Below are 27,035 nucleotides of genomic sequence, written 5' to 3'. Positions count from 1 at the left end.
GCCCTTTCAACAATGAATGTGCTTGATAACGCGATTGAATTATTTCCCACTAGAGTCCACACTTGTGAAATGACAATTTTCTTCACATATTTTAGAGAGGGAAACATGATGTTTGATAATTCTGTCGTGCCCAGACACCAGGCTAAGAGAGTATCTGTACGTGTCAAATATCGTTTGCTTTCTTGTCATTTTTGTGCTTCTAATATGACTTTTGCTAGATTATAACTTTCTGAGAACAAGGAATATATATTATTCATTTTCTTTTCTACAGTGTCTTATGTGTATTTGTGAGCAAATAAAATAGCTGGATTTAATTACTTGAAAGTCTTTTAAGTTATGCAAGTATTAGGTGAACAGCTACACTAATTTGGGAGGTAATATTAGACGAACTTCTCCTTCATTGCTCTAGTATTAAGGAGGAAGAATGTGTGATTTTTAATTCTAATTCTATAGCTGAAGTATAATGAGATCTCCAAATTTAGCATGGGATCAAGCCTTCCTTTCACTATTATAATAATGACATAATATAATACATTTGTTAACATTTTACAAAGTTGTTTCACATGCATTATTTAAGTTTAAAATACTTGTTTTGATCTGAACTATTTATGACAGACAAAATGAATAGAATCCAATTTGAAATAACTCAATTTGAAATACACCCAGTGGGAAAATTAGTCATCTCAGATCTGAGAGGTAAAAGCCTTGCCAAAAGGTCACAAAAGTTGCAAGTGACTGAACTGAATTCTTTGGCGTGTAATGGTTTGTGTTATCTATGGGCGCACACACACACACACACACACACACACACACACAACGCTGCGTTTCTAGGAGCCTGATTTCATCAGCAGGGTATGAATTCTTTTATTTGTAACATACCAGTTCCTACCATGTCACATTATTCTGCTCATCATTCCTCGTAAGACACAAGCACATATATGCAAACATATTTATGTATATGAACAAGTAGAAATTTATGAAGAAAAACAAGCTTTGCAACAGTTATTCAGATTAAAGTAGTGTATTATTTAATGTATCTTATAAAAGTTCTGGTGCTAAGTGAGTCCAGCTTTTAAGTTATTTCCCCACTCTATGCCACTGGCACACTGAACTTTAAATATGAATAGGTAATAAATCGTGGGCTTTACATTACTTACAGAGTCTGTATAATTTGCCCGAGTAGGATAGTGGAGTGCAGCCCGAAGGGCATGGTCCCAGAACAAATGTTAAAAGAAAGTTACAAGCATAGAACACATGATAACGATGATTATACACAGGTGTAAAGATTAGGACTAAATAACATGGATAAAGCTAGTTTCAGGGTTCTGACCCCTTCCCTGGTATCTCAGGTATGGAACTGACCTATGTGTGCATATTTCATTCCTAACTTAATAACATAATACACCATGGGAGTAAAGGTAGATTATTATAAGAATTTAAATACCTGCAATGTCCTAAGTGCTTTCAGCGAGATGAACTCAGCTTCTTAGTATATTACATCTTAAAGCCAATGAAGCTGTCACATACTTATATATGTTTGTATGAATCACAACCACATCAACCCAGGTATTTACAAAGTTTTGTTTTTTAAATGAGGCTCTGAACATTGCTAATATACCTTCTGCATAATCTAGCCAGTCTTGTGAGTTTTTTTTTCTTTCTTTCTTTTTTCTCTCTTTCCCTCCTTGCACACATATTCTCTGAATGACCACTGTGTTTTGACCTTTAGGATCATAACAACAAACAAAACGTGCCAAGTCCTTGTTCTCTTGGAATTTATATTCCATTGGGGTGGGGAGAGAGACAGACAATAAACAAGATTAGAGAGAAAGAATGATCAAGAAATCACAGGTGTTTAATAAAGTTAGGAAGCAAAATAATGCATGAAAATTAATAACCAAAAGTAAGGATTTCAGTGCTTTAAATAGGGTAGTTAATAAAGATCTGTCTGAAAATGCAATATTTAAACAAAGACATGAGTAAAAGTAGGAATCCAATTATTATAATATATGAGGGCAGAGAATTACACAGGGAGGAAAATCTGAGGCAGGACTGAAAGTACTTGACTTGTTTGAAAACCAGGAAGGAAGTGGTATGGCTGGCTAGGAGTAAGTTAGGTAAGGAAGGGTAGGTAGAAAAAAAGGCTTATGAGGTAGCAGGGACTAGATCATAAATGGGGTCTGGTCACAGGAAAGATTTTCTATTTTCTGTTTATTGTGGGTGATTTGGAAAGATGTAGGAGGGTTTAGAGAGGGAAGTGACATATTGGAGGTTCACTTCTGACTGTTGTGCAAAGTAATAGAGCAGGATTGGTGAGGTAGAAACAAGGAGACTGCTAGGAGTCTGGGAAAGACTGGTCATAGAAAAGGTGAAGGATGTGCCTATGGACAGAATGTGGGTTGTGAGAGACGGGAAGGACAGAAGGGTGGCTCCAGATTACCAAGGTGGCTTGAGTACCTAGTAAATAATGTTGCCATTTACTGAAATGGAGAGGACTTGGTTTTTGTTATTGTTTTATGTGGATCTCTCTTCCCTCCCATCCAATCTTTGCTGGAAACTAGAACAGACCAATTTGTACTTTGATTTGAACTATTTTATGCTTAGAAGGAAGAATGGCAATGATGATGGCAATAAGCAATATTTGATAGCACTTTCAGTTTGCACAATATTTTAATATCCAGTCATGCATGTTCACTGTGTGGTCTCACTGAGGATTTCCGCACCTACTCCTAACTTTCCAAAAAAGAATTAAATATATATATATATTTTTTTGCAACATAAGGTGATTTGTAACATACTTTAAAATACATAAAGAACAGTTCACATGTACGGAAAACTGTGAACTAAGGAAAGATTAGTTCTTGAAATATGTTAAAAGGAAGTGAAGAGAAAGTGAAAATGGACTGTAATGAATGGAATTATTTATCTAACTGTGAATTAATATATATGCTGTAATTTGTCTCTCAGATCCAAGGTTCATTAGTGCCCACCTCATCCCAGAAAGTGACAACCCTGAAGATGACAAAGTATATTTTTTCTTCCGTGAAAATGCGATAGATGGAGAACACACTGGAAAAGCCACCCATGCTAGAATAGGTCAGATATGCAAGGTGAGGTAAAGAAAAGAACAGTTGAGGAGGATTTCAATGTCCAATCATGGTTTTATTTCTTTTTTTTTTTCCACCTGTGTGCAAGTACAATGAAAAATGTGGCTCGAAATCTTGACTGATCACTATCAGTATTTAAATGGTAAAGAATGATTGTAAACATAGTTGCTCGTGAGTGACTCTTCACGGGCAAACATGTAGGTAGAGGCTGTGACACATTATTTCATATTTACATTAAACGAGCTTTGAAATTTTGAAGAAATACAATTTTTTTTCATGTTACGTAGGCGAACATACTTTTTTGTATTCTCAGATGTAGCATAGTTTCCTACAATGTTTAACCTTTGAATGGACATTTGTTGTTGAATAGCTAAAGCATTAATGTAAGAGAGAAAAGCATTAAAGCTTGATTTTATAAATTGATTATAACATCCTATATACATAGATACAGACACACAGATGAAATTGTGAAGTTCTGAACTTTCAGGTAATTCATTTACTGTGTGACCCTAAATTGGATATGATATAAATTATAATGTTAGATATATAGAATAAAAATTGCTCAATAAATGTTTATGGATTAATTAGTATCAGTGTGAAGATTTGATAACAGTCCCATTCTTTCCTGCTACACTGTACAATGCAGGATAAATACACAGTATGAAAAAAGCCAACTGCTATTATATTCAAGCACCTTTCATCTCAAGAAAATCACAAAGCCAGAACTGATAATTGCCTAAAGTGGAATTTTCTTTTTTCAAGAAAATAGGAAATTTTTGAAAATCTCTATTGGGGGAGTTGGTTAGCATCTTTCCTTCCGTAGTCATGATCTAATTATTCATCTCTAGTATATTAAGTTACTGGAAAATTAAAAGTTTTAGTCATCTGGGAACATATAAAAATATGTGAAATATATGAGGATCTGTTCTCCAAAAAAATATAAATCATATTTAAAAGCACTATTTATGGGAGTTAAAAAATACTTTATAGTATATAGAATTATATAAACAAAATATAAATCATTATTATGTTTTTGAAGGAATACTCATCTTCCTTCAAGCATATGCACATAAATATTATTTTTAAAGACTTTAAGTTACCAGTAAATACATACTATCATAATAGAATTTATTGCTACATTAAGTAAAAATTTTGTTTCATTATCAGTGAGGAGGTAAATGAATTTCCTATATTAAGGTTTATGCAAATACTTTTTTAGTGTGCTGTTTGTAAAGTCAAAATTTTTTCAGTTGTTTAACTTATAAAATTTTCAGTGCTGATATGCTTTTGTTTGGGATCTATTTTCAGTGTGGGTTATAAGGTATGCATTTATTCTTCTAGTCAGTGAATACTCATTAAGTGTATTATGGGCCAGTATGTTCATTGTATGTTGTAAGTCATTCCTTGCATAAAGTTTGAGTGAATAGCTTTGACCAACAACGTAATAAGAAAACATAGTTACTTGGATCTATAATAGAATTACTTTTATTTTGAGAAATGAAGAAATTGTATATCTGTCTCAAGATAGGAAGATAAGAAAAATATTTGAAATTTTCATTCATATGCACATTTCCTAAAACCAGTGTTCTCTCCTTTCAGAATGATTTCGGGGGCCACAGAAGTCTGGTGAATAAGTGGACAACATTCCTCAAAGCCCGTCTGATTTGCTCAGTGCCGGGTCCAAATGGCATTGACACTCATTTTGATGAATTGCGTAAGTTGCTGATGATGTTGTGCAGAGAGTATCTGTTCAGACTTTGTCATAACCACCAAAATGCAACTTTTCCTAATTTTGTTTTCAAACAGAGGATGTATTCCTAATGAATTCTAAAGATCCTAAGAATCCAATTGTATATGGAGTGTTTACAACTTCCAGGTAAAGAATATTTTACTGTCTTATTAACATAGAAACTTCATGTCCTTTAGGTGCTTTGCAAGTATTCATAATTTTTGAAAATATATTTTTGAAAGAACAGTGTTGGCTTAACCTCTGAGCAGTTGTAGATTCTTGGATGGTTAAAATAAGTTATGACTTAAATAGTTTAAAAAAATAAATTTTAGCAGAGTATCATCACTATAAATAGGATGAAAAATGTGTCATGTCCTATGTATAGTTTTGACTTTAGCATCTGAGTGAAATGTAGATTATTCTGAAAAGCAGAAATCTGAGTTTTGATCAGAGTTAGTAGTGCTATAAACTGCAGGTGAAACACTTCTTCCTCTCCTCTCCTTTCTCTTCCTCCTCCTCCCCTCCTTCTCTCCCCCTTCCCTTTCTCCTCACCCTCCTCCTTTCTCCATTACCCATATTCCCAAGGCTCTTGCTGTCAATCAAGTAGCAATTATCTCCTGACTATCACATTTAGTATGAAATTTATATTACCTGGAGTTGTTAAAATTAAACAGACATTAATCCATTTCTTCTGCTTCCTCATTACTTAGTACAGTGGTTCTCAGACATCCATCTGAGCATCCATTAGAGTTGCCCAGGGAGCATGCTAGGCCCCGCCCCCAGAGTTTCTGAATCAGTAGGAATAGGATGGGGCCTAACTATTTGCTATTCCATTATGAAAATATCGTTATTAAATTCTATAAATATTTACTGAAATTTACTATGTGTCAGGTACCATGCAATATGTAATTGATGTTACAGAAAAGCAACCAGGCATCTTTCTTCCCTCATGCAGCTTATACTCTACCAGACATTGTCTATGTGGAACAGTTTCCACTCATAAACTCTTGTAAACACATGTTTTTCATTCAGTATGATTTATATGTAATTTTCTGTGGTGAAAGATTGGTTAAAAGATAAGCATTCCGTATTGTAAGTGTGCACAACTGTTTTATATCTTTGTATAAGTACATCTCTCAAGCTGTATTTATATAAGTACAGTAAAATGGAAAATTGTGGCAGCTCATGGCAAACTTCCAGTTTGTTTCAGGTACCTGATTTTTGTCAAGTAAAATGATGGGGATAATTGCTATAATGCTCTACTTTGAGTAGGATGTAACAGCTACTAACTTAAAACAGTTTTCTGAGTTAGGAAGAGATTGTTTTAAATGCCTTCACACAAATCAGACTCTGTTACTGGCTGTAATGCTTTTGGTGGTTTGGGAGTTAATATAATGTGACACATCATTTGACATTAACTGTTCATTTTCTGTACCAGTTTCAGCTTATAAAACGACTTCTTAAACATTCTTGCCTGCTTAAGTTCTCTGGTTTCAGTAATCATGCTTGAGGCTTAACATATTACAAAGTTTATATTTTTAATTCTATATGATATCAAAATTAAATATTACTTTTTAGAAGATCGTGTATATGTGTTTTCCCACCAAAGTTTATGTATATGAATGTGTATCTTCATATCGTATATTGTCTATACATGATATAAATATATGTGCTATGAGTACTAATGATGGTTTCTTCTATGCCTTCTATTTTTGAGCCATCATAATTTGTTCTCTTGTGTATTATTAAAAGATATACACATGACTGAAAAAGATCCCAAATATTACTTGAGATTGAACTTATGTTTAAGTTTTGATAATTGATATCTGATATTTAAGAACTTAAAACAACTTAAAAACAGTTGTCTTACCACTGTATAAGGATGAAAATCTGTTTTTTCTTTTTCTGTCTCCCTTTTTTAGTAACATCTTCAAGGGGTCAGCTGTGTGTATGTATAGCATGAGTGATGTGAGAAGGGTGTTCCTTGGTCCATATGCTCACAGGGATGGTCCCAATTATCAGTGGGTGCCTTATCAAGGAAGAGTCCCCTACCCACGACCAGGAACTGTAAGTCGCCTAGGTGTTTAAAGTTTTATTTATTTATTTATTTATTTATTTATTTATTTATTTATTTATTTTTATCTCTATACCCAGTGTGGGGCTTGAACTCACAACCCCGAGATTAGAGTTGCATGCTCCTCCGAATGAGCCAGCCAGGTGACCCCTGCCTTTTTTTAAAACTTGTTTTTTATTTATTTATGTCCTAGGTGTTTAAAATACCAAAGGAATAAATTTCTGCTGAAGGTTAAAAAAAGCAGCTACAAACAGGTATTAACATAGATAATGTAAAACAAAGGTGCCAAGACTATAAACCATGGCAAAGCAAGGATTTTTAATGATACTGTGGAATTCTACATTTAAAAACATGTTTTTTATAGACATCAGTGGTGAAGTTCAGTGCTTACCAGTTATTAATAACCATAATTTTTGAGAAGTGGAAACTGAATGGGTAGCCTTATTTATTTTCTTTTCTGAAAATGGCCTTCATGGAGAGTTGAAACAGGATAATTGGAACTTGTTCTTCCTAGTTATAATGAAGGCTTCAAGGATTGCCCATTAAATAGGAGAAAGAAAAGTTTTAAATCAATATTATTTTCCCATGGGAATGGGACACATCTCTCAAGTAGGTAAAGAAGATATGCGAGAAAATCTCAGAGAGAGAGCAGGGCCTATGTATTTTAACAGACACTGTCTACTCTTGCTGACCTCTCTTTTTTCCCTCCAGCAACCCTGGGGCACATTCAGGCTTTAAAAAAAAAAAAAGAGAACTCAAAATAAAACCAGCTTTGAATCTGCAATTTAAAGTAGGGAGAAAAAAAGAAAAAACAAAAACAAAGACTTCAATATGGCAAAATATGAGTGAAGTTATCAATGATGGCAGAGGCCATAGTATACCTGGACTGAACATCTGCTTAAGTGCAACATTTCTAATCCTAAGAATCTCCAAGGAAATAACTTCATGTGATGAAAAAATCTGTATTTGAACTTCAGCCATTACTTTAATTTTACTTCAGTTTTTTGTTCCATTAAATTCAAGTAATTTATGTTTTATATATTTTATTAAATGTGAGGCTTTTAATCTTGTTTTTCTCTATAAACTTCTTTATGAGCAGATTGAAAATTTTGCATTTCATAAATATTACTTTTAGCTGATGGTTCTTGTAGATAAAAAAACCTTATGGTGACTTTCAGAAGAATGAACAAACAAGATGAAATATTGATTATAAAGGGGCACCTGGGTGGCTCAGTCAGTTAAGCGTCTGCCTTCAGCTCAGGTCATGATCCCAGGGTCCTGGGATCGAGCCCCGCATTGGGCTCCCTGCTTCCTGCTAGCTTCTCCCTCTCCCACTCCCCCTGTTTGTATTCCCTCTCTCGCTGTGTCTCCCTCTGTCAAATAAATAAATAAAATCTCAAAAAAAAAAATATATTGATTATATGAAGTCAAATGGGTTTTATAAAAAGCACAAGATATTTACTCCATTTCTTAATGGCAAACTGCTTTTACTTTGTTGGTGATGAGTTTTATATCCCTATGGCTGTTTATATCTCTATGGCTCATTAATGCGAGCGTATCCTCAATATAACCTCTTCGCAAACTTGGTGGAATTCCTTCACTGTGCTGGATATTGTACTGCTATTAGAGATACAAAGGTTTTGATCTGAATACATATACGGTGTGTTTGCAGTTAATGACAGACATTAGAAATTATTGTGTGTCAGACCCTATTCTAAGAGATTTATATTTGTATATATATTATATTCAATAGCCCAACTATTGCTATTGTTTCCTTTTCACAGATGGGGACTCTGAGGCAAGGGGAGGAACCAGGATTCAGTTCAGGCAGTTTGGTTCTAGAGCCTGTGTTCTCGCTCATTACTCATAGAGAGTTGTTAAAACATGGGAAATTAAGTCAGCGATATGCACCAACTGTTAAAGATGGAAGCAGAGAGTGATGTCTAATCTAGGAATTAGGAAAGGGCTGCCAGAAGGACAAAACACCTAACTCCATGAATAAAATTCACTTGAACGAGTTCATTAATTCAAAAAAGTGGCATCTGAGAATAGTCATTTTGTCAACACTAGTGGAGAAAAACATACTAAGTGAAACATATTACATTAAATAAGTAATTTTATAATTTACTTAAAATTTCCTTAAATCCTTTATCTCTTGTATTAGCATATTATTATTGTATGTGTCTCTTTCTATATACAACATACATATATATTCAGAGATAGATACTCTTCCCATTTCAAAACAAGTTTATTTATTTCATTTCCCATGAATTATTTAATGACCTGTATCAAAGTAACGGCAAAGACAATTAATTCCTCCTCCTAAGTCTCTTGTAAGACCAAGAACTTCTCTTAATTACAGTTCCATTCCCAAGCTGTTACATTAAATGGCAGAAAGTTACGTAGGTACAAGACAAAATGCAAGAGACTGGAGGTGTACTTTCAATGCTTGCACCACATAATTAAATGCAGTGGAAAGAGACAGTGAAATCTGACTTTTCTCATTTTTGTTTTATTGCCTTATGGGGAGCGTTTATATCCAGAAGTGATATATATATATATATATATATATCTCCTTTCCGCTTCTCTGTAGCTGTCATCTTCTCAGCTGGATCCACTCTGATCGGCCAGTCTCAGGGCCATGCAGATTGTTAAACACTAGGAATAACACATTTCCTTAAAATTAATTATTAATGAGATAGTACTGTTGGTACTTTTTGTGGTGCTTTTTCAGGGTTATGTTAGAAACAAAGCAGTAAAGAATAGTTCATATTGTCTTTTAGTTTGACGAGAGCACTTGTATTTTAGCATGATGCCATAGGGGGAAAAAATGTATCCAAGAAAATTATTCTGAGATTCTCTAATCTGAGTATTAGTTAGATTTAGTTGTAACATATTTCATTTCTCATTTCAAATACTTAACCATATTGGTAAAATATATTATGTTGCCACTAACAGAGGCATTAGACTCCTGGACACTGAATTCATTAGATGCGTTTGTAGTTTTTGGTCAGAGATGGTGACATTAACTAAATCCCATTGTGACTTAGGAGATGTTTAGGAAATGTATGCTATATATTATATCTAATAATATTAATAACATTATGTTTTAGTTTATCAGTTACTTAATTTTAAAGAAATAATGACAGGTTTAGATTTAGTTTATGACCATTGAGGTCATAAATTATTGCATAATTTATAATTCTATTTACTGTATTTTAATCAAAAGGTATTCTCTTTATCTTAATAGTGTCCCAGTAAAACATTTGGTGGATTTGACTCTACAAAAGACCTTCCTGATGATGTTATAACATTTGCAAGAAGTCATCCAGCTATGTACAATCCAGTGTTTCCTATTAATAACCGCCCGATAATGATCAAAACAGATGTAAATTATCAATTTACACAAATCGTAGTAGATCGAGTGGATGCAGAAGATGGCCAATATGATGTTATGTTTATTGGAACAGGTAAATGTTTTAATTTAGCTCTAAATTTTCTTTCAGAACATTGTTTGACTGAGTGTGCTAAGAACTGAAGGAAGTTTTTACAGTCACTGTCAAGATATAGTTAACCTCTAATAAATGACTAAAAAACCTGAACATCTACCATGACAGTGTGTTACTAAAAAAAGTAACAAGCTGATGTATATTGATTTAAGGCAAATCTCCTTTTCAATCAAAAGTTGATAAATGCAGTCAGGTAAAGCTAATGATTAGGTAAACAATCAGTGTCTATGATTGAATCATAACTTTTTTCTAGCCATTGGCTTTTTAGAACAAAGATGTATTGCTCAAACCATGCTAAAATTCCCAAGACATTCAATAATGTTTCTGGACTGTATTGATGCAGAATTATCTGAACTTCAAAATTATCACAGGATGCAAATCTTCTAGCAAATAAATTTTGGCTAGTGTTTTTGCCGTACAATGAAAGAAAACAAAACAAAAACTTCATCAGAGGAACAACAAAATGGACCTAAAGAACCATCAGATACATTTTAGTTCCATTTCTATAGAAATTTAACAGCACATTTTTACTAACTCCATAATTACCAACAAACTTTTTACAGGTATATTTTCAGAATGAATCCCATTGCTGTTATGATATATTCTCCCCCTACTCTCTTCATTAATACTATTTTGAAAGCACCAGTTACAAAACTGAAACTTGCTAGTTAGGGTCAGATTCCAAGGCAATAAATTCCTAGTCTCCATTAGCATTGTTAACTGACATAAATCAATGAGAAGCAAAGTGACTGCTCTGCTGAAACCTGGTATAAGAGCATGTATTTTCCCTTGGTGAGAAACAGAAAAAAGCTGAATTAACTACAGGGGAATGGCAATTGTGTGGTAAATGCTTTAAAGATTTAAAGTTTTATAAGGAAATTGTGAAATAGTTGTTATCAAGTGTAACAATGTCAGAGTCTGAGCAATACGGTGCAGTCTACTTTTATGAGTGAGAAAATTTATCAAATAAAAGAGTCCCATTGAGACTCAGAGTTTGATAAAATTAATGAATCATAAGTATCAACCTCTGGTTATATAAATCTTCAGAAATTATGAGATGATAGGATTTGTATTCAATTAATGTCAAAATATAACTAGATCTATCTACAGAGTAATTAAGTTTATTCAGTAATGTCACACTTACCTTTTTTTTTTCACCTCTGGCCTAAACACGTTGAGAAGTCCCTCACTCATTGTGCAACTTTGGCTTGCATTCAGCTATATGACCAAAGAAATCCAGTCATGAACTTTTAATTCCTCTTGGACACAAGCTGTCCTTAAAGGAACCAGTTTCATGAGTATGTTGAATGTCTGAAGATGTGGATGGCTATCGGTCAGTACAGACCAGGGTCATCTGTCAGCAAAGTAAATTGATTACAGTAATTTTATCTTTTAACTGAATTGCACATCATAGTATATTGATCCTAGTTGAGTAATCTGATTCAATTTGTGTGAAATTGTTTGAAATACTACTCAGTAAAACTAGATCTGGAACACAGATAAAGTTATGTTTGGATACTGGAAACCCATCAGAGGCACTGAGTAGATTAACCTAATTTACCTTTAATCTTTGGTGTCATGAGTAGTCTAAAGTCCTATAAACATAGAAGTAACCTCTTAACAGAGGGCGTTTTTGTTTTTTTTTTCCACTTTACAAAGGACACACTAGCAAATTTTCTTTCTTTTTTTCACTAGCAACTTTTCTTGATCTCCCAAAGCACATCATATTGATCCCCTGAAAATGGTTATTAGTGGTTATTCAATGAATACATTAAATTATTTTTCTGATGTATGATTTTCTTTTCAAATAATGAGTCAGTTGAACTGGATTAAAATGAGCCAGTTGAAGCTAAAAATAATTGATCAGCTGATCAGAACTGGAATGTTGAAATGTTGAAGGGTCCATTTTTTTTATTTTAGTAAGATCCCGTTCTTCATTCTATCAAGGAATAGGAACATGCCTGTAAACACTGGAAAAATAGTATCCTCTTAACACAATTTAGAGTAAAAGCAACAACTCTTTTCCTTAAAACATTTTCTCTCTTTTCACAGTTAGAATTAGGATAAACAGTGCTTTAAATCTCTATACAATGTATCCAATTTATGATTTATGCTCCTGAATTTTAAATTTCTTTAGTACTCTAAAATTGATTATTCAAGACATTAATCAAACCAATTTGTTAACCAAACCTGCTTAACCATTATTGAAAAACCACGGGACAAGTAATCCAAGGTGTTTATTTTGGGAAATCAAGTTATTGTCATTCATCACTTAATGGTCATTGAGCTGTCTTTAGGGGCCTATAAGTACTGAAGGCTTCCAGGCGCAGGAGGATGAGCAGCAAGGCTGGGAAGCTCCGACTACTTGTGTTGCTTGACAGCATTCCTTGCATTTTGCATCTCCATTAAGTCTTCACATGCAGTCCTTGATTTCACAACAAAAGTGGAAAAACCTGTCATATCAAATTGGTATTATCTTTTTTTTTTAGGGTTTTTTTTTTTTCCTGAGATACCTGACAATGGAGATTAAAAAAATTTTTAAACACAATAATTCAACCTAGTGATTATTATATATATTTTTTTAATTTTGCAAGTTGAGGACAAAGCCATCTTCCAAGCTTCATATATTTCTAAAAACTCAATTGTTTTTATTCCACAGCTATGTTCATAGTTTATCCACTTGCATGAAATGCATTTGAATATATATTTTACTACTGCTATAACAAAAAAGTAAAAGGAAGACTGAGGTCAAATGTTTTTTCTGGTCAGATACTGATTCCATTCATTAACACTATCCTTTGTTCAGACCTGTTTAAATTGTGTTCTCCCCCTCCACTTTCTTTCAAAGATGTTGGGACCGTTCTTAAAGTAGTTTCAATTCCTAAGGAGACTTGGCATGATTTAGAAGAAGTTCTGCTGGAAGAAATGACAGTTTTTCGGGTGAGTGCTGCTTAATTTCAAGTGTCAACAAGTTCACTTGTATGTCTTTCCCCCAGGACAGCTGTGCACTGAACTTGGTATGGACAAGGAGTCTAGCATACCCTTCTAATTAGCTTGTCAATTAGAAAGCCAGACACTAGTCAAAATAAACCTTGAAACTTTCAATGCTAGTTAAATCTAAAAATGTAAAGAAATATATTGTTGGCTCATATTTTGTTTTCTCAATAATAAAATATATGATTTACATTTTATATTATTTATATAAGTTACCTCAATTAATAAACTCATGTTGCTCCCCACCCCCAAATCTCCTCTTTCATGCATTATGATATAACTGGGATGAGAGGTAACTTCCATGAATGTATTAAAGGAAAACTACCATTCAGAATGACAGGGAAATGAAGACATTTCAGTCATTTTTTAGCTTATTCATGAATTAAACGTTTTATCATATTTTCTTAAATCATTTGTTAGTAAAAAAAAATTGAGGTTTTTATATCACTAGTGCCAAATATGTTATGTGTTCCTAGGCTACACACTTAAGAAGTGTATAGATACATTATATGTTAAAAAAAGAAGATAGTAGGAAGGGCAAAATGAAGGGTGGGATATTGGAGGGGGAGACGAACCATGAGAGACTATGGACTCTGAGAAACAAATTGAGGGTTCTAGAGGGGACGGGGGTGGAGGATGGGTTAGCCTGGTGATGGGTATTAAAGAGGGCACGTACTGAATGGAGCACTGGGTGCTATATGCAAACAATGAATCATGGAACACTACATCAAAAACTAATGATGTGTAATGTATGGTGATTAACATAACATAATAAAAAAAGATGTATAGATATTTGTTCCTTTGTCCAGAATCACAGATGGCCTAGGTAAATTTGTATAGTATTGGGGGTAGAGAGAGGCAGCAGGATATGGGTTGAAGTGAGAGAGGAGAACCAAAGTAATATAACATATACCACAATGTCTGTTGTTTCTTTTAGATAGCCAGCTAATAGGAAGAGTTCCAATTGAAGCACACCTTGATATGAATTATTTATGAGATATGACAGGGAAATAGATGCCCATAAAAGGTGTTACTTCAATTTTTATTAAAAGAATAGTGCAAACGTATGAAGCATTTACAACAGCCAAATAAACTGGAGTTAGAAGAATAGGCAGAAAATGAGAAGACATTGGATCTAATCTCACAACTCAAAATTATCTCATTTTAGTCCCCAGGTGTTCCAGATACTTTATCTGTAAACTGCTGGATTAAGTTTATCAGCTGATTAAATATTTTAATTGGGAGCAGAGACTTCCTAAGACTTTTTTTAGCCCCATATTTCTGGACCACTTTTTTTTTTAACCCAGTTGAGTTCTTGCCCACTATTCAGGAATATTTTGAAGAAAAAATGAAGTAGAAAATGGCAAGCTCCTAATATATACTCATACGATTAAAATTATGATTAGCACTGAAACAGATAACTGGTCATTCAGATATCTTGTAATAACAGCTAAACAGTGTTCTGGTGGAAAGACTTTAGGCTCTTCAATCACACATAGCATTTCTTTTTGGAACACTTATATGGTCTCTTTGAGCTTCCCCATCAGTGAAACAGCAACTGTAATACCCTCTTCACAAGGAAGCTAGAAAAATTAGAGACACTTACGTGAAACGTCCAGGACAGTGCCAGGTACTATGCTCAAAATTTTATTAATACAGTTTTATTTATTTAGCTTAGCTACACTGAAAGTGAACCACATTTCCAGTGGAGTTTTCTGTTAATCCTGGTTTAAGTCTTCAAAATAATAAAAATCCTCATAATTCTATTCTAATTTTTTTTAAATCATGTACTTTGGCCTTATTTTATGTCTAGTATAGAGTAATAACTAATCACTATTGTTCACTAAGTCCCATTTCAGTATTTATACATTGATACGTTAGCCTACAAATTCAAAAATACAACTATCCAAATGGACCGTGTTAACAATATAGAGTCCATCTGGATTTAGCAAACAAATCACGGGGACTGAGGGGTGAAAAAGTAAATTGGTGTCTTGTGTTCATTGTTGTGTCTCCAGAGCCTAAAATGTTTTCAACCAACATCTATTAAATGAATGAAGGAATCAGTATTGATGAAAAAATGAAATATGAGAAATTAAAGAGTTTATGGTCTTCCTCAGGGAGGCCATACTTCAAGTGAGGCACCAGAATATGTGGAAAACAAACTGGGAACAGCAACAAATTATCCTGCTGATTATATCCCACAGTAATCTCTAGTGGAAAGAAAAAAAAATTACCAACTCTGTTTAGAAATTTATATTGCTACCACTGTTGCAAGTGAAGTTACAGGAGATATTGAAATATTATGTTAACTTAAAAATGTCTTAATCATTTCCAGACTCTCTTACTTTTATATTCGTCATGTTCCCGTTGTGTATTTCCCTTCAGTTGTTGTATATTTAATTCCCTGTGTCTCTAGGATTTTAAGTTTGTATTTCACACCTTACCTATGTTCTTTAGTACGTTAATAAAAATTCTAGTTTAAAAAGATATGAATTTAAGCTATTAATCTATTAAATGACTTAACAAAATCTTGAGAGGTTGAGAGCCAACAATCTCGCAAGCGAAATATATATATCTACTAGATTTTGTTAATATTTTGCAGTTTCCAGAGAAATACACAGCTGAATTAAGCCTATGACAACTATTGGAATGACATTTTTTGTGGTTTTTAAGATACCATGAGAAAGGTTATTGATCATTCTCTAACAATTAAATGTAAACAGGTAATATTGTGCTGGTAGAGAACTGATTTTTTGTGCATTTACACTTTTGTAGAAAGATTGTTTGCAACCTGGGACACATCTCATTCCATAGATAAATGTTCCAGTTCTCTCCCATATTCTCTGCTATGCATTATTGTCATTATTATTTCTTTGGCACTCAAGTAGACAAAACATATTTGGGCAGAGTTTAGAGAAATATTTACTTTTAACATTCTATTCTATCAGGCAGAGTTCATACATATATTGTGGTCTAGCAATTGGAATATTTCACTGTCAAACTTTGTTTAATTTTGTAGTGGGGGGAAAAAAAACACAACACATTAAAGCAATTGCTATATACAGTGAAACAAGTAGAGAAATGTTACAGTTTCTGTATTTCTATTTAAGCCTTGCATGTCATTCCATTTAACATAAAATAAAATTAAAAAGTGTTAACCTGAGCGTAACAATATTTTGACAAAGTAAATAGACAAGGAACAGATTTGGAGTCATAGTAGTATCTGATACTCTTGGAGTTTAATGTCAGCCAACATGTTAATTTTACCAAAATATCATCTCCAGGAGACCATGTTCATTATGTGTCCTTGCTAGGCTGAATAACCAAACTTCATATAAAAGCCTGAATTAAAGCCAGTACTATGTCCATTGCCATCTTGAGGTTGGTTTTAGGAAAACACCCTGGCTAATCACAGAACATTCCAGTGGTTTCAGTTACATCCAAGAGACTTTTTTTATTCTGGGTGAAATCAAATCCCACTCAGAGTATAGAAAGAAAAATATTCCTCAGTAAAAAAAAAAAATTTCCATTTTAGAATAAAATTTTAATAGGTAATAAGAGGTGAAATAAAATTGGCATTGGTATAGGAAATGATTTTAAATTGCCATTACATATTCAAAATGGTACTGAAATGGTATTGAAGTACTAAGACACGAACCTAATTCCAAGTATTACTTGTAATCATAAATGTGTATTTGGATCATATTTACTAGTGATTCTGAACAACTTGATTAAAGTCAATTGAGCCTCAGTTTCTTAATTTCTTAAATTTTTAAAGCTTTTTACAAATTAATTTTACTAGTAAATTAATATTAGTAGTAAGGTATTACTACCTTACTGTGGGATCTTCTTCCCAGTCCAAGGAAGATTTTACTTTTGAGACAGTGGAGTGTTATATCAAGTTGCCGTGCATTTAGTACAATGGGTTTTATTTATAGTCCTATTGACTGCAAAGGACTGCAAGGCAGTTACATTGATAACGCATGCATTTTAAACTCAATTTATGCAATATTCCATGAACAGCTGAGCTAACAAATGAAAGAGTTTAATTTTCATTCAAATGTAAAACATAATTGATGCTTTCCAAAACCTAGTCTATTAACTCATTCTAAAGGGGTATCCACGTGCTTAGCATCCAGGGAGTTATGTCACATTCTCCTGGGATCAGCAGGTTGAAAAGCTCTGCAAGCGCGAAAGTTTAATAAGGACTGGATTAAAATATCTGGAAAAAAGTACGGTAAATTAGAGTCATAGAAAATCTTGAAAAGATGCTAAGTTTTTAATTTCATTTTTTACTCGAACACCAATTAACTTTGCAATTGAAACCAGTTTCATGAAGAAATGCTTATGAAGCTACATCTGTTTTAAATGGAAGTCATATTCACCACCAGCTATTTCTCAGAAAAAAATATAGCTTATTTAAATGGATGTCATCTTAATATATTGTCTATTAAAATTCAACGGCAGGCAGCAAATAGCACATCCTATTCCAAACTGTTACTAATTTCCTGGTCCAAAAAATAAATAATTTTCTTTTAATTAAGAAATTCTAGGATCTCAGTTTAAGAATGTTGAAATCAGGGGCACCTGGGTGGCTCAGTTGATTGACCGTCTGCCTTCGGCTCAGGTCATGATCCCAGGGTCTTGGGATCGAGCCCCGCATCGGGTCCTTGCTCAGCAGGGAGCCTGCTTCTCCCTCTCCCTCTCCCTGCCACTCCCCCCTGCTTGTGAGCTCTCTCTCTCTCTGACAAATAAACAAATAAAATCTTTAAAAAAAAAAAAAAGAGTTCCAAGGCATAATGAAATTTAATAGAGAGGAAGCAGTCAAAAGAAATGAGTAGTCAGTCATGCCATATAAAACAAACAAGTCCAGTAATAATAATGTAGACTGAAAGTGTTCATTCACCAATACAGTTCACTAGTGATTTCTGCTTCTGAGATTCATAGGCCACCTCTCCAGAGGAGGGGCTAGCCTCAGTGGGCTGAGGAATGAATGGCACTGAATAGGACATGAACAAGTAAAGACAGTGAGTATAGAATCCTTAGATTATTTTCAAAGAATTTCAGCTGAACTGAAAAGATTAAGGAAAGACCTTTTTAAAAGATGACTGCCTGTATCTTAGACAAATTAAGTGGAAGGAACAGAATGCCATGGGGAAAGTGGAAGAGATAGGAAAGAAAAGGAGACATTGGTAGAGCATTCATTCATTTATCTTTCATTCACTCATTCATTTAACAGATTTTATTGAGAACTTATAAATACCAGAAACAATCCCAGGTGCTAGGAATATAGCAGTGACTGAAACAGCCAAACATCCCTTTTCTAAATTGGGGGGGGAGGGGGTGACTTATGGGGACAAACAAGAAAGAAAAAAATATGAGATGCCTTTGCTGCCTCTCCTTACATCCTGTCAGCCTTACCTCCATCCAACACAGCCTCGCTCTGTGCCCCAGGACTTCTCTGACAGCAGGCAAAAGGACAGGAGTCCCAGCTGGAGGTGTGGGAGATTTAACACTCCTGTGGGCATCCAGTGAGTACTGGAATGAATAAATAAATACTTTTCTTGGTACAAACTTCAGTGGACAATTTTGAGAGTCACTGTCTACTGTCTTCAGATTTTCTCTCAGTGGTGACTTCATAACACATCTTTTTTTGACTTTTTCTCCTTCTTTTCAATCCTTCATTCCTCACTCCTGCTCCCTACCTGCAGATAAGAACTTACTTCAGACACTGCTTTGGGGTATAAGGGGAAACTCAAGACACAAAATAAATGTTATATTTATATCACATATATGTTATATATATCATATATATCCATTAATGCAATATGTATGTGTATATTTCCAGATAGTGATAAGCACTAGAGAGAAAAACTAAAACAAGTAAAAGATATGGGGGTTGTGTGTGTGTAAGAGAGAGAGAAAGAGACAAAGAGAGACAAAGATTTGAGTAAACACTACGTGCCAAGCACATTTGTAAAGTACTTTGCATTTATGAACTCATTTAATCTTTTCATCAATCCTACAGGGAAGATACCATCATACTCATTTTTCAGATAAGAAAACTGAATTACAGAGACGTTACATACCTCACCTACTATCACACTTGTGTCCAGGTTTACGTTTGAATCTATGCAGTTTGGCTTCAGAACCCAACTCTTCACACTTGGTTTAGGGCTCAGCTTTAGTCACCTACACAGTGAGGCCTTTTAAGATTATTCTTCCCACCTAAGCCTCTTTCTCATCAGCCATCTCTGAAACCCTCAAGCAGTCTCCTTCTTAATATTTAGTATGTCATTGATGAAAGATAGAAGGAGCAGAGTTCAGTGAAAGTAAATCTAAGAGAATATAAGCTAATGTGTTCAGGTGAATAGCCTTTTGGTGGTCTAAGTTAATCAAAGAATGTTATTTATTTATTCAAACTATATGTGCTCATGATAGGCTTCAGCAAAGCACTCATCAAAATATATTGGTGGTTATTACTTCCCTAGTTACTATCTCTAGATAGCCTGTTGATAGAAATTGAAGAGACCATGTACTCTGGCAAAAGTGTGTAGTGTAGGCCTTTGCACATTAAACAGTCATTTTGATAATAATAAAGTAATCTCATCCTACCCTGAGCTCTCAGTCCTTCACAGCTGGAAACTAGCCTAATACTATCAACTTGTCACTGGTGTTATTAGGAGCTGGCCTGGCACTCATAGGCCAGTGTTCTCCATTTGAGCGTACAAATTCTCACAGAACACCAGCATCAGACAAGGCTACTCTGTGACCATGATGAATCAAGAAAAAAGCAAGACCATTCTATAATCCCGTCTGAAAACAGACAAGACCATAAACATTGTCCAAACCACCAAAAAAAATGACCAAATATCCCCCTATCCTACCTATATGAGTAATGGCTCCTTCTTTACCAAATATTGCTTTAGCCTCATCTGCTCTTCCCTCCTCCTAAATAAGATGTATGAAGAGACCTAATCATAGAATTACCTCTGCTTTCTTCAACATCCCAAGCAGAGCAAACACCACTTCCTTGGACCCTCCCTCAAATCAACTAACATAGGCCTAAAATTCCAAGACTCTTTTGCTGGGCAGTCCCATAGTCTCTCTTAACTGCAATGAGCGATAACCCAACTTAATCAACTACAAATATGTATGTCTTTGACTGGAAGACATTAATATCCTTCTATTGTCTGTTCCACATATTTAGTACTCATGTATGCAGCTTCCTTCATGTATCTTATTTCCCAATTATATTGCTTCTTGTAGACACTGAAGTTAACTCTCTGAAAGCTTATGTTGGTGTTCTGTGTTAATATTAATGACTGACTTTTCTAATTGACCAAACAGTTCACATTTTCTTTTTCTTCTTTAGGAGCCAACTACTATTTCAGCAATGGAGCTTTCCACCAAGCAGGTACTATCATTATGTATTACAGTCAATATTCTGTATTTTGTTAATTTTGTGTTTCAGTTAGATAAACATATCTGTGATTCATCAGATTTTACAGATTTATTAACAGTAGTTCCCGAAAAGAAAGAGAAAAGAAAGAACATTCTTACAGTAAGGTAGTAGAATGAAAATTAAAGATCCTTTTCATTGCCCCATGTTTTTGACCAATCTTACATTCCTATAAATATATTTCTGCTATCATTGTTGGTTGTAAGTTTTCATTTATAGTGTTTCTTTTTTTGGGTCATTGTAATATTTTGCTCGGTAATTATTTTCATCTGTCCTTAAAAATAGCATTGGTGGATATTTGAGAATATAAATAAGTTTGTCATTTAATTTAATTTGCATGAATAAACAACATGTATTTTATAAGCTAATAAAATTGTGCACTGGGCTGTATATGTTTGGAGGATCTTGACTCAAAAGTTAATTTTACTTTTTCAGTAGTATTGTGTACTAGAGAAAACATTTAGCTTGGCTACATATAAAAGGAAAACAGCAAAACAGTCACTGCCAAATGATAGATTATTAAACTCCATGAATTCAAACGTTAAGGGCAGCATGTCAATAGTCTTTGCATTCACATTGAATGAATGCTTTGGCAAGACACTTAAGAAACACAAATGACTCCTAAATGTTAAATTATATGTACAAAACAAATATAATTTTAACTTCTAATAAATTATCTTTTCCCCATAAATGTTACATAGCCTTTCTATCCAGCGTATCAGCGGTAACTCAAAAAAATAAATAAATAAAAACTGAGTTGAAATTAATTATTAAATAACTTAGCAGAAAAAGCCAGAATGGAGTAGGAAGCCCTTCACTGACTGTTCCAAAAACTTATATATAAAATTGTTAAATATGAAAATCATTTGGCTAATCTTATTCCTGAATTGTTTACATGTTTTATCTCTGACCTTGCATTAGCCCTTGTACAAGACACTAAAATACTATGCCAATAAAACTCAGTGTATATCCTTTCCACACTTACATATCAAAATAGATTGATAATCTCCAAGATATTTAGAGAAAGTCAGAGTGCAGATATTATTGACCCTGATACTGTTATCTTACACTTCATAAGTATGTGTTCACCTGTTCTTGTAATCTAAAAATTGTCAAATGTTGGCAAGGAAATCCGGGGATTTCCAGAATGGAAGCTAGACTGGGATATTCTTTCCTTTAATGATTTTTTAAATTATTTATTTATTCTGTGCTTGGTTTCATTGCCAATCTTAATTACGTTACTTATAGTTTTATAAAATACTTCTTTTTTGTTTAAATATTTTAAGTACTTTAAGAATTGCCTGTTAAATGCAACACATTTCAACAACAACAAAAAAACCACTCAAAATACTAAAAACAGTTCATCAGTTTAAAATACCATGATACAAGAAAAGTATTCCTAGTCTTCGTTTTCTATTACTAGAAGTTTGATTTCATTCAGATCTGAATCAGTTTTACTAATGCTCATGGAAATTTTAAAAGTGAGGCAGTAGTTTCAAGAGGGACAAGCAGTGTTGCAAGTAATTTTCTGGATAAATGGACTCATCGCCTGCTTATGACCCGAAACTTGTTAAGGAGGATAGTGAGAAAGCCTGTGGTGATGTTAAATTGGGCAGAAAAAGCACATCAGGTTACTTGCTAGGGACTGGATTATGCTCAATGGTGCCTGCAAGCCTCCCCTATATTTCATTTAGATAGCATAAGTAGTTTTGTAATTCTTTAATAGTACTGCAGAATAATTGTAAAACGAAAACTAGACTTGAGTTGTATTTAATTTGGGGCATTTTATCCCACTTTAAGTTTTCATGGCAGTAATTTTGGTTGCCTATTTTTGGTTTTTAATTCCCATGTTTATTTCTCTGGTTTTCTCCCAAAGGGATATGATAGATTTAGATACTACTATTTAGATAATAAGTCCTTCCCAACTCAAAGGTCATATTCTTAAAAATTTGTAAGTATGAATTTTGCTTATGCTTCTTACGTTACTGGCCAATCCTAGAGATCCTTTGATTTGGTATGACCAACTTGATCAGTAGCTTTTTAAATAGTTCTGACCACAATACAGGGTTCCACAAGTCCATATTCACCAATGCCAACCATGCTTGTGGATATGGCTACCCCACTTTAACTAATTTGTTTAAGCATCACATGTTGGGCACCTGGGTGATTCAGTAGGTTAAGCATCTACCTTCAGCTCAGGTCATGATCCCGGGGTTCTGGGATCAAGTCCCGCATCGGGCTCCCTGCTCAGCGGGGAGTCTGCTTCTCCCTCTGCTCCTCCCCCCCGCACTTGTGCTCTCCCTCTCTCTCTCTCTGAAAAATTAATTAATTAATTAATTAATTAAAAATTTTAAAAAGATGTCAAATTTATTTCATTTTTTATTGCATTGTGATTGCCTGCTTTCAATATAATCTAAGCTTTTTCTTTTTTTTTTTTTAATAAGATGATTTTGGAAGGGAGATAGAAAGGGTAGGAAGGGGGAAAAGTTCCTTCCATTAGTTAAGTTCTTTATTAATATTTTTCAAATCATGGTTGACTGTTATCACATTCTGGTTCTGTGGATGCTTCAAGAATTAATTAATTAATTAATTAATTAAAAATTTTAAAAAGATGTCAAATTTATTTCATTTTTTATTGCATTGTGATTGCCTGCTTTCAATATAATCTAAGCTTTTTCTTTTTTTTTTTTTTTAATAAGATGATTTTGGAAGGGAGATAGAAAGGGTAGGAAGGGGGAAAAGTTCCTTCCATTAGTTAAGTTCTTTATTAATATTTTTCAAATCATGGTTGACTGTTATCACATTCTGGTTCTGTGGATGCTTCAAGAGAAGTACAAATCAACCTAATTTTCTCTCAACAAAAAGCTTAACAATACTCATTTTTTCCTCCCAAGGACTTCAACTACTGCTTTTTAATTTGCCATGGTTTGTAGGATCTTTTGGTTCATAATAAAAGATGAATATATTAAGAGCTTGCACATGGATCCATAGTATATGTTCTATATACTACTATACTAGAATATTGATACAAGTAGTCTTCACTACTGAAATGGAATAGGCAATAAATATCAGGGTAACAGTTATCAGGGTAACTGTTTTAACAGTGATTTAGTTTTTATTGTATTATGTTTTCTCCCTTATTTCCCTTTCTTTTATTAAAGTATGTTAGCTGATTAGCTTTAAGCACAGAATTATCAGTATAAGCACTTTTTATAACCTCATTGATTTCATAGATTCTAATAAATATATCAATCTTCATTCAATTTGTTTGTTTATATATGTAGTTCATCTTTGAAAGTTATTTGTAAATGTAATTTTAATTATATCCATTGCTGTCAGGCAATTTATAATATTAAAAGAGCACACCATGTTTCAAAGACTAGCTTTTCTATTACTTCTTTTTCATTTATGTAGTAGGAAAATTAAAATAGACTTTTGAGGTTTTTTCCATGTGTACTGTTACATGATTCAGTATTTATACAACTTTCATTTAAGGTTTACTATAGTCATTCAGTCCTTTAGTACCAGTACTACCATACTAATTACAGCAAAATGTGGAGAAATCACAAAAACAGTTTTATTTGTATTTTATCCTGTATTTACATGTATTTGCAACATTGCTCAAATGCTACATTGGCTACACTATGTAAAAGGCATTTTTAAAACTGTACTGAAATCCTGGATTAGTTGCTGCCACAAGTTTTTCCCCCATACTCTGCCTCATTTGGTAATTGCAAATTCATTGAGCATAATGGCATTATTGAATGTTTTATCTGAATGCATAGTTTAAAGATCTAGTTAAACACTTATTTTGTGAGTAAAGAAGTAAAGTCTTAGAAAAATTAGGGGAATGGCTCAAGATGACACAGAGAATTAATATAGGGCAGGATCTAGAATCCAGGTACCTTAATGGTCAACATAGCACTTTTTCAACAATAGCCAAGCTTTGTGTTCAAGTCTACTGCACCAGCCAGAGTGTACTTGATTCCCCATTTGATGATCTTTCGAATGAAAAACAATTTAGTAGTTTTGTTTAAAGTAATCTTCCTGGAGGTAGTGCAAGGACAAGATAGTTGATGTTGAGCAAAACTTACAAATGCAAGCACCAAAATTTTCCCCTGTTCCTTCTTATAGCAGGGCAAACTACATCACAGGCAATGATATAGGGCACCTATGAGTCAAAAGTAAATGATCTGTGCCTCAAAACCAAGAGAATACATGGCAATGTAGATTTGCTGATTAATCAAAATTACAAACAGCAGAGAAGTAAAAAAAAAAAAAAAAGCTTTCTAAGAACAAAAACCTGAAGGTTTGAAAATTATATTACTCAGTGTTTCCTATGTTTTATTTAAATTTTTACCTTTATTGAGCTATAACTGATATATAACCATTCCTGTCTTCCCTTGGTTTTATACTTTAAAATACACTTGTTTTAGTCAAATATTTAGATTTTGCTCTTGGTCTTTTTAAATGGTCATATGATCTGCGAGGTTTTTTTTTTTTTTTTTAATTTTTTTTATTGTTATGTTAATCCCCATACATTACATCATTAGTTTTAGATATAGTGTTCCATGATTCATTGTTTGTGCATAACACCCAGTGCTCCATGCAGAACGTGCCCTCCTCAATACCCATCACCAGGCTAACCCATCCTCCCAACCCCCTCCCCTCTAGAACCCCCAGTTTGTTTTTCAGAGTCCATCGTCTCTCATGGTTCTTCTCCCCCTCCGATTTCCCCCCCTTCATTCTTCCCCTCCTGCTACATTCTTCTTCTTCTTTTTTTCTTTCTTAACATATATTGCATTATTTGTTTCAGAGGTACAGATCTGAGATTCAACAGTCCTGCACAATTCACAGCGCTTACCAGAACACATACCCTCCCCAGTGTCCATCACCCAGTCACCCCATCCCTCCCACCCCACCCCCCACTCCAGCAACCCTCAGTTTGTTTCCTGAGATTAAGAATTCCTCATATCAGTGAGGTCATATGATACATGTCTTTCTCTGTTTGACTTATTTCGCTCAGCATAATACCCTCCAGTTCCATCCACGTCGTTGCAAATGGCAAGATCTTATTCCTTTTGATGGCTGCATAATATTCCATTGCATATATATACCACATCTTCTTTATCCATTCATCTGTTGATGGACATCTTGGCTCTTTCCACAGTTTGGCTATTGTGGACATTGCTGCTATAAACATCGGGGTGCACGTAGCCTTTCGGGTCCCTACTTTTGTATCTTTGGGGTAAATACCCAGTAGGATCTGCGAGGTTTTTGACCAAACTGCCAATAATGGGATTTTTTAAAAACCCACTAGTATAAAAAGTAAACTTTTTTAAGTGAAAAGGTTTTAAAAAACAGGATTGTTCTGTCCTGACAGTAAACTCTTTCCACAGCAACAACTCTATATCGGTTCCACCACGGGGGTCGCTCAGCTCCCATTACACCGCTGTGATATTTATGGGAAAGCCTGTGCAGAGTGCTGCCTCGCCCGAGACCCTTACTGTGCCTGGGATGGCTCTTCATGCTCTCGCTATTTTCCCACTGCAAAGAGGTAGGAGAAATACTAGGAATAAATACAAATGTTTGCTATTTATCTTACTTGATTCTGTTTTTAAACAGCTTTCTTCACATAAGTACATCACCTTTTTCTGATGAGTGGTTTAGAGGGGTTTGGGTTTTTTTTTTTCCTTTCTCTTAAATAGTTGAAACAATCAGAAAAACATGTATAATTATAGTTGGGTATATATACCAAATATAATGGAACAAATGGTTTTAATAAATTACTGAGGGAAATCTAAAACATTACAATAATGTCCTTGAATGTTTACACTCGGAAATTATAAAAGTTTTCCAACTTCATTTTACACGGGGGAAGAAATGAGGGCCAAAGCCACAAAGAAAGTCAGAAGCAGAATCTAAACTGGGCCTTGTGTCTTTTGACCAAAATGCTCTTCTCTCCAAAAATGCTCTTCTTTTTCTATCCAGCAACATTCTGTCCTGGTTTTAAATTTTAGTAAGGTAATTCATGTCCTTGGATGAGTGGAAAATTTTCAAAGAAAGTAATTTATTTACTTTTAGAGTCTTAGACAGTGTACAAGGACTCAATTACAAAAAGTCAAGAAAAAATTTTTCTAGTTTTAAAGATACTACA

The 27,035-nt window shown here is 34.0% G+C and overlaps 1 protein-coding gene across 3 annotated transcripts in view; it reads left to right on the top strand.

Annotated features, from left to right (window-relative positions):
* Positions 1–27,035, top strand: part of SEMA3A (semaphorin 3A) — a 206,044-nt gene that overhangs the window by 157,736 nt on the left and 21,273 nt on the right. For all 3 annotated transcript variants that reach the window (XM_078060096.1, XM_078060098.1, XM_078060097.1), the window contains exons 7-14: positions 2,968–3,110; positions 4,707–4,821; positions 4,914–4,983; positions 6,759–6,903; positions 10,161–10,380; positions 13,268–13,359; positions 20,792–20,833; positions 26,278–26,435. In XM_078060096.1, coding sequence (XP_077916222.1) covers positions 2,968–3,110; positions 4,707–4,821; positions 4,914–4,983; positions 6,759–6,903; positions 10,161–10,380; positions 13,268–13,359; positions 20,792–20,833; positions 26,278–26,435 — 985 coding nt within the window. The remainder of the gene's footprint in view (positions 1–2,967; positions 3,111–4,706; positions 4,822–4,913; positions 4,984–6,758; positions 6,904–10,160; positions 10,381–13,267; positions 13,360–20,791; positions 20,834–26,277; positions 26,436–27,035) is intronic.

Source organism: Halichoerus grypus, chromosome 12 (genome assembly GCF_964656455.1).
Source record: "Halichoerus grypus chromosome 12, mHalGry1.hap1.1, whole genome shotgun sequence".
NCBI classification, from domain to species: Eukaryota; Metazoa; Chordata; class Mammalia; order Carnivora; family Phocidae; genus Halichoerus; species Halichoerus grypus.
This window is presented reverse-complemented; position numbering and strand designations above follow the sequence as displayed.